The sequence below is a fragment of the Hakea prostrata genome, chromosome 10, assembly GCF_041222555.1.
Source record: "Hakea prostrata isolate BN-2017 chromosome 10, UWA_Hpros_2, whole genome shotgun sequence".
NCBI classification, from domain to species: domain Eukaryota; kingdom Viridiplantae; phylum Streptophyta; class Magnoliopsida; order Proteales; family Proteaceae; genus Hakea; species Hakea prostrata.
Genome location: NC_142609.1, coordinates 1954885 through 1963932, shown reverse-complemented (window position 1 = coordinate 1963932; position 9048 = coordinate 1954885). Strand labels below are relative to the sequence as shown.

Below are 9048 nucleotides of genomic sequence, written 5' to 3'. Positions count from 1 at the left end.
AATTTTTTATTAACCAGGTCCCAGCAACTTCCTTTTATCACCACAGGCTCAAGTTCATAATTAGAGGAGGGGGAAGATGTGTTACGAAAAATTTGAATTGGAGACTTCTTTGGTTTAAATAATTCTATATAAGAGGTGACTAATAATTCTATATAAGAGGTTGTCACCACTGTGGTAGAGATATGACCGCTCTATGGACAATTTGAAACGTGATGGAAGACTACGAGTATCGTTTGAAAGATGTGAAACGAATATTGAAAGGATGTTTGAAGAGATCGAGCATTTTCTTGTGAGCCTAATGGGGTCCATTTTGGTGTATGATTATTAGATTGGACTAATCTAGTTCTAGTACATGATTGGTTAAAAAGTTTATAGAAATAGATACTAAGAGGATGTTTGAAGAGATATATGGTGTCATTGCTACGTGCTTAATGGGGTCCACTTTGGTATATGATATATGGTGTCTACTCTGTATCTAATATACGTTCAATGGGGTCCACTCTAGTATCTGATGTATGCTTAATGGGGTCCACTTTGTTATGCGATAGATTAATTGTTTGACTTAACTTGTGTTATTAGCTTTAGAACTTTGGCGTACGGTAAAACAACTAACATTTGATATCAAAAATGGCACCAACAAGAAACAGCTACCTAGAATAGAATGAAGACTCACAAGGTATGGAGTAGATGTTTTTTGCAAGTTCGAGCGTTCGACTAGGAGAGACCGAATTCTGCAACAACACCTTACATCTCCTCACCAGCTACCTGGAGAGACTAATAACAAACCACAAAAGAAGTCCAGCCTCCAGAGCTGATTTGCAGTATAGAATTTCAAAATGCAGCAGATTTAACAGTAGAGAACACAAACATGCCTTACTTGTTACCTTAACAAACATTCCATCATTGGAAATTTGTGTGCCTATATTTCATGATCATATACCTAAACTCTGCACAAGAAATGTGAAATTTTAAGAGACAGTGGAAGGAAACTAATGTCAGAGTTAGATCTTCATTCTCACTTAAAACCATCAAGTTCTTATCATGCTGGTCAGTATGCTTGCAACATGTTTCAAACCTTGATTTATCCACCTGGTTAAGAATCCGACTCAGGTCATTCTAAACTAAGAATGTATCAGTCCCAGAATGTCTCTCACATATTTCCTTACTACATCTAATGGCTTTTCCTGTTACTTTTTATTTACAAGTTTAAGACCAGACAGCAATGTGAAAACTAATCGACATTTAGAACCGCATTAAAGAGTTTAAACAGAAGTTTCAATTAATGCTTTGAGATCATCTGGAAGATCGCAATCTAAGCAGTGAAATTGTGAAGTACAACACACAAAAAGATCACTATGGATATGGATTTCAACCACCAAAAAATATTTCACAGGAAATAGTACAGAACATATGCAATTACAATTTTTAGCTGACAAGGGACCAATCTAGTAGGAGATCAAGCTCCCCATAAAGTTACATTGTGACTCACTAGAATGAGGAAAAAGAATACATGTTCATTTTCTATTTATTACAATTCCATGATGAATATCAGTAGCAGTATGAGAGCTTCTACAGGTGATCCTCATCCAATTTTCTGTACAGCAGAATCCTGATGGAACTCACTGACAAAAAACCATTTCACCAATAATGAAAAACAATTATGCTCTTTTTGTACGCCTTCCAACTTGAAGTGCAAGCTCTGTATCAATTTTAAGGGAAATATCGAGTGCCTTCACTGAATGTGTTAAAGCACCACTGCAAAAAGTCAAAACGCATGAGCATGTTAATTGTATGAAGCAATTTGAGAACCGAACATAAGTGAGAAAAAACAGACAGACTGAAAACAGGTTGTTGAAGTTGTGTTTATGTTTAGAATTTGTGGTAGGGTTTAGATAACAAGTGATGGCGATGTTTAGCAAGTGCGGTGTTGTTTCAAGTGTTAAACCAAGTTATCTACTATGGGAGATTTTTCCTCACTTCTATAGAACAATTACAGAGCCTTATCCCAACTAAATGGGCATTTCCCCCTAGTTCCAATGACTGTATTTAAGTTTTAAGTTGCCACACAGATCCTTGCAGGAAAAGCAAGTATCTGATACTTGGCTGGCTCGATGAAGGCAAAAGTTCTCCCCCCCCCCCCCCCCCCCCCCCCCCCCCCCCCCCCCCCCCCAAAAAAAAAAAAAACTTAAATATAGTTCTCTAGAAATAAAGTTTGCATTGTTTCAATGATTGGCTGGCTGGAGGACCCAAAATTGCCAAAATTTTGCAATAAATATTCCACAGAAGTATTTGTTTCCAGCATCAATATAAAACCAGATCTTCAAGTCTACTGGCAGCCAATCCTCATTTTTGTCAATACTTGGATTCTCATGTAGTCCCTGTCAAGGATCTTCTGATAATATTCTCACTAAGGCAAACTAACTGGCTGTGACACTGTTAAAGTGAACTGCATTTAGGCCTCTTTTTTGAAGGTTTTGTCCAACATCATTTTCTTTTCAGCAGCCAAAACAAAATATTTGGAATTTTCAGTTGAAAGTTGAAACCAGATGAAACTGATAATCAGGCCTGTTTATCTACATGCTATGCTCTCCCCTTCAACATTCCTCGTCCCTATGTGTTCCAGCCACTTGCAAACTATAACTTAGGTAATGCAGTGCCAATCTTGAAAGAGATCTGGTGGAAGATAAGCTTGCAACAGGATCACACAAGTGATGAAATCTTTTCAAAGAATTTTTAACAGCAAAGAATCAAGGAATCAGGTTCAAGAAAAATTCTCATCAAATGCTTCAATTGGATGGGAGAATATAATGTCAGACACTAGGTTAGATCCAAGAGTCAGATGTATGGGGTTTGTGCTTGAAGAGGGAGTCTCCACATCTGAGAATTGGTAGAAGGTTAAACAGAACAGATTAGAGTTTGATATAAGCACCAAGTAACAAGCCTAATTATGGCAACAATTGTCAGGGCATTGCCTTCGCATCCTAGCCACATTGGTTGCGTTGGTCACCTTGTCACTGTCATTTTGCATTGAGGCCCCCTCAAATGCTGTAGGTTGCCTAGATGTCATGGCAATTAGGGATGATGGAATATGAGATCAAACATAGAAAAAAGACTTGAAAAGTCCATTAAACTGAAATCAGCCTCATAATAGGAAAGCAGGAAATCAGTTTCAAGTTTGAATTTTAAACCTTTAACAGGTTTAGAAACCAATTGTGAAAAGTACTGAAGCAGAATTGAAATCCAATGGTTAGACATTAAGTTATTCTAGGTTCAAGTAGGAGTTCAAAAAACCAGAAAAAGACAGGATCTTTTAAATGTAAGAACATAATAGAAGTAGAAGTTGATATGAAGAGTGAAGAGAATAACAGAAACTACTAACTGTAGACATTCGAAAAATTCCTAAATAGACTCTTAAAAGAACTGTGGTTACTCCAATATACTGAATTAAAAGCAAAGAGGCATAAAAGAAGAACTCTTCAAAAGCTTCTAAGTATCCTAATTTGACTAAAACACATGACTTGCCAGCCTTATACGAACGTTATGCACATTTTCTGGGTTTATAAATCAGATTATCATATGAATAAACTAGAAGTAAAATACCAAGGCCCAAAGAACCTGAAAATGGGCCAAAAAAAATCTAGGAGGCCCAATTTGACACCCTTTACTGCATCAAAAGGTTCATACTATTTTGTCAGAAATGAACAACTCCGGCATAGAGGAGGACAAAGGTCTCATTGAATGATAAGCCCAAAAACCTGAGGCCTTTTTAAAGCCCAGGTTTCTCATCAGACTAATAAAATGGTTTAATAGCTATTTTCTTCTCTGGTTCATATTCTGAATTGGGTTCATTCCTCAAAAAGTCAATGGGTTGGGTTATAGATAAGAACAGAAATAGAACCCAAGGAGAGTTCAAACATATAAGAGTTGTGGGCAATTACCTGGAAATGTAGGTTACACCAGTTTGTCCAATCTTGTGAACTGTACCAAGAGTAACATTGCCAGATGCCTGTCATTCAAAGAACATATATATTCAAAATATGATACAAGTGAAATGATTGCTAACATTAGATGCAATTGGCAATAAATAGTGGGCCATGGAACTGATTTATCAAATGCAGCTACTGAAATATGATAACACAATGAAATATGTTTTATAGACACTATAGAAAATATTTAGTCCAACTGTCTTTAGACTATTTTTCACTGTTAAAGAAGAACAACAGAAGCCTGAGATCCAACAAGGAATATGTCCACAAGGTTCCCAAAAAAGAAAAAAAAAAAGAAAAAAAAAAAAAAAAAAAACGTGAAAAAAAGAATAGAAAAAGAAGAGGAGTAGTTTTATACGATTTCATGTAGGACCAGGCAATACTAGTGCTATGTTTGAAAACACTCAATATAACGCTGCTTTCCCATTCACCCCATTTACTAACCTTCTGGAACAAAGGATCAACATGGAAACACTGATCTATTTAATAGAAAGAAAGGCCTTTTGTTATGCTAGAAAATGGCCATGAGTAAGGTCCTTCACTAAATCACAGCAGGATATCTTGGACAAGGTAGGTGTGTAACGAAAGGTTATAAATGAGGGAGCTTGCTTGAGAGGTCAATGATGGACTCCAAAATGGTTAGAGATATCATGTTGAAAGTTGATCTAAACAAGAGTGAATATTAGGAGTTACCTCAGTCTCAAAACTTCCATTGATCAAGTCAACAGCTTCTTTAAGCATGGAAACATCCACATCTCCATTAGATAATGGAACAACCATATTGTCTAACATTATCCGAGTCAAGGCAGTTTTTGTCTGAGATGCATAACACAATACCTCTTTCACTTCCTCAAGTGTCCTGGTTTCAACCTGACACAAGAAAAAGAAAAGGTACTGCAGTGTTCTAAATATTTTGCCTGGCACATAGACATTCAAGAGAGAGGATCACACAGAAAATGAGTGCAGAAAATAACACAAGAAACAGTTGCAATAGTGAAGCCATGATCTTGTACAAGAGTTTCAGGCTATAAAAGGATTGGGGAATGTCAAAGAGCATTTAGTGGAGTTTGCAAGAAAATATTTGACAAGTCCAAACAATTATACTTCTCTGATAGTCCAATATTGGAAGGTGGGCCTCAGTGCAATGGTAAGGTTGTTCCATTGCCTAATGGTTCACAGGTTCGAGTCAAACAGCCTCTCCATGAAGCAGGGTTAAGCCTGCATACGTTACCCCATGCCCTTTTTTGTGATAGTCTAATGTTGGAACAGGGAATACATGGGTTAAGGATTTGTAGAGAACATTTGACCAATAAATTAAACAGCTTGTTAGGCTTCCCAAATATGAATAAGATCATCATCTCTAAAGGTTGAGGATAAACCTCAACACCCATTTGAAGATTCTTTTTCTCCAAAAACTGGTCAACAGATTTTAAGGCATCTGAGACACCTCCAGCTATCGAAATATGATTGTCCTTTATCATAACCATATCAAATAAACCCATCCTGTGATTCTGCCCTCCACCAATTAATACCTGTCAAAGAAGAATGTACAGAAATTCAATCAAATGAATACCAAAAAAGAAAAATAGAAGTACCAGATTACAAGAAAGAGAAATGATCAACACCGCCCACTTATCCACCAAACGTAAACCTGGGGCAGTTTTCCTCGTCTCTAAAATGCATGCAGGGTGTGCAGCCTCTGCCATTTCCTACAAGAAAGATGAGCATTTAAATCTTTTCTTGGAATAGAGAAAGCACAATTAGCATAAACCAGTCGTATAAGTTGGATTCAACAAAAATACGAGCAGTTAGAATGGTGACACGTGCAAACAGGATGTGTCATCTGATCACCTCACCCAGAGAGAACCCATCAACACTATAATACAACTCTAGAACTGGCTAGTTCCTCTGTAAATTTTGTCACAATCCAGATATCAATCATATGCTTTGATATGTGTAAATGTTAAACACTTCTGCACAAGGTATTACAAACGTTGAAAAGATGATCAAGGATCTATGGAATCTGAATTTTTAAAAAACACATATCATTTATTTTGGGTGAATAAGACATATATCATTCATTAATCCAGTGAAGAAAGTTGATGATGTAGAGTAAAGCACAAAGGAAATAAAATGAAAAAAAAAAAAAAATCTGGGCACATAGTTACTGTTTATGTGGTGCTGTTCACGTGATCAGTCAGTGGGTTGTATGAGCAACTGGCATGGAAGATTAGATAATGCCAATTTCATATCGTTAGTTGCTTTGTCATTAGTTTCTATTTTTGTTAAATATTTACTTCTATTATCTGCTGCAAGAATCCATGTAGCCGACCCCATTTAGTTGGGACAAGGAAGGCTTATTGTTGTTGTTGTTGTTGTTGGAGCACCACATTTCCCAATGTTGGCCAACAACCAACCCAAGTTTAGAGCAACTCTGCAGGCTGAATCTGAAGATATATATTTAGTTTCTAATTATCTTATCCTGCCTTATCAATGTCAGTACCCATGCACTGAAGCTGATCTCTGGAGGGCATAGACTGAAAACTCCTCACTACCTCGGAAATATATCTTTCTAGGGGATTCTGAGAAAATGAGATATGAGTAAAGATTTGGAATCTTAGTATCTCACACAGTATCTTACATTAACTGTATTATCCCCACTCAAGCCTGTCTTAGATTCAACATTAAAAAGAAAAAAAAAGCAAAAAGTGCATCAAGTTGCTGAGGTCTTGGTCCAAATTGAATTTTTCGCTGACCAAGTTGGGCTCCAGAATCAAGTTCTTGGACCATGTCAGAGGACTGATTCACCCTATTGTTCCTTCCATGAACAGTAATGTTTTCCTAAACTGTTGGCCACCAAGCGGTGTTATGTATGACCTTGTTTCTAAGTTTTGGTCACAGGCTTGAGCTTGTGTCGGGTTGGTTCGCTGCTGCCACATACTCACATGTGTCTTTTGTTAGGATTATTCTATACATATTTTCTTGTTATGGGACAGTTTGAAGGACTGCTATGACCTTGTTTAGTTACTATTCTATTTGAGTTTATACATTGTTACAAGTCTGAATCTGTACTGCTACTTGAGTAGTGCCTGTGACCATAACTGGGATTGGGTAGTTCCTTTCCAGTCTCACATTAATAGAAAAAGAGATGATTCAGGCCAGATCAAGTCAACTCAATGGCCGGGGGGGGGGGGGGAATCAGAAAGCAAGAAAAGATGAATGAACCTTGGTTAAAGTTGCAATTCCACTCATTCTCTGCATAAAATTGAGGACAACCCTTTCAGCCACAACAATGCTATGAGCTCGTCCTTTGTATGCCAACAGAACAGCTTGTAAATACCCCTTGAAATTCAAGATGGAAGCATTTTAAAAAGGACATATCCTAAGAATCTCACCATATACTTTACCAAACTGCATCCCCTTCCGGACATAGTCCCCGTCCATCTGATACCACTCAACCTGATAACCAAACTTACATCAAATTCAGCCGCAACTCAAGGTATTAACTTTATACGTTAACCCAAAAAAATTAATAAAATTTATCAGCTGTATACCTTCAGGGAAGGGTCAACCTCTTCAAATATCATATCTGCAAGAGCAATTCCTGCAACCACTCCATCATCCTTCGCCAAGAAATGTGCTTCAACTTCCATATCAACAGGAACTGTAGCCATACAAGTCACATCTCCTACAATTGAACCATTGATACCGCTAAATACTGTGCTTGAAACTTATAGCTTAAATCAAACCAAAGAGTTTTTCATTCATCAATCAAGTTCTTCCTCTTATCTGATGTTGATTAATTTGAACAACATAACTGAATGAATTCACAACCAAACGAATAAAGAGAAATAATTCCAACCAAGATCACCAGCGTCTTCAGACAGAGCGAGTTTGATGATGCCTTTGAGATCATAAGTAGGGTGAGAAGGAGGCTTTATCACCATAGATTTAAGAGAAACTGTAGGACTTCTGGTTTCGAGTGCTGACATACTCACAATCCGCCTGCAAAATGCACGTAAGAGACGAAAGAAGATTAAAAAAAATCTTCTTTTTTTTCTCGATTTTCTCGTTACGAAGAAATTATGTCTTACCTAGAATTTGAATTTAAACGTTGACACACTGAAGGAGAAACAGAAGAAAATTTTGCGATGGAACATCGAAGACCAAACATGGCTTTTCCCGAACTCTCAACTCTGGAGCTCCGGCGAAGGGGAGCCTACTTGTCCCTGTCACTTCTCCTGTTCTGGTACATTAGCTTCTACGATGCACATGATGCGCAATACACCTACCTTTCCGAACCACCCAAAATGGACCAGGGATTCAACTCAAGCCAACCGGTTTTTTCCGGTCCAACCCGTTCTTCTACTCTTAACCTGTGGTGATGTAAGGTAGACATGTAAATGGATCAAATTTGGCTCAACTACACCACCATGTCGACGACAATTTACCAAAGGTATCCGAATTTGAATCCAAAATTTATAGGATATTCAATAATTATCCAGTATACTAAAAATAAAAGGATAATCATCTGATCTGCTAAACTGTCTGATTATTGATTATCGTTCTTTGATTTCTGATTTTCAATTTTTCCACAGTTGATAATGGGTTTCTTCTGGATGTGATTATCAGCCCTTTTCGAGAAAAAAAATATGTTTATTCTAATGGCTTATCCATAGTTTAAATTGGCTACTTGGGGTTTAGGGTGAGTTTAACCCCTTAATAGGAATAGCCAGTTAGGTTTAGTGAGGGTCAAATTATCTTTTGGTGAGACACTACTTAGAATTTAGAGAAAATTACATATTGCATGCTTTACTAGGCTTAAATTTTGGGTTGCATGCTTTAGTACCTAAAATTACAAATTGCATATTCTTAAAATTACAAGTTACACACTCTTAAGTCTTAACATTTAATCCAAGATTATATTAAGTCATAAATAAAAGAGCAAATTGCACTGGTACCCCAAAATGGAGGTCTTAAAGTGCTGACACCCAACTTTTTGTTTAAAAAGCATAAATACCTTAAAATTGGATTTTCATTGGATATAATTGTCAAATTTATC

The 9048-nt window shown here is 37.0% G+C and overlaps 1 protein-coding gene across 1 annotated transcript; it reads right to left on the bottom strand.

Moving 5' to 3' along the window:
* Positions 1 to 1328: 1328 nt before the first annotated feature.
* Positions 1329 to 8249, bottom strand: QPT (quinolinate phoshoribosyltransferase). The gene is made up of 10 exons (XM_089136822.1): positions 8081 to 8249; positions 7849 to 7991; positions 7541 to 7674; positions 7382 to 7445; positions 7212 to 7294; positions 5612 to 5695; positions 5366 to 5518; positions 4680 to 4856; positions 3939 to 4006; positions 1329 to 1755 (listed from the first exon to the last, which is right to left on the bottom strand). The coding sequence occupies exons 1-10, from the start codon at positions 8158 to 8160 to the stop codon at positions 1659 to 1661; spliced, it is 1083 nt and encodes a 360-aa protein (XP_088992948.1). The 5' UTR covers positions 8161 to 8249; the 3' UTR covers positions 1329 to 1658.
* Positions 8250 to 9048: the final 799 nt, after the last annotated feature.

Bases quoted from the DNA above. Each gene is read 5' to 3' on its own strand.
- QPT (XM_089136822.1), bottom strand. From the start codon at position 8,160: ATGTTTGGTCTTCGATGTTCCATCGCAAAATTTTCTTCTGTTTCTCCT. The intron at 7,295-7,381 runs GTGAGATTCTTA...TGGCATACAAAG, and splicing joins GCAGTTTGGTAAAGTATATG to GACGAGCTCATAGCATTGTT. The intron at 1,756-3,938 runs GTAATTGCCCAC...GACTTTTTGCAG, and splicing joins GGTGTAACCTACATTTCCAG to TGGTGCTTTAACACATTCAG.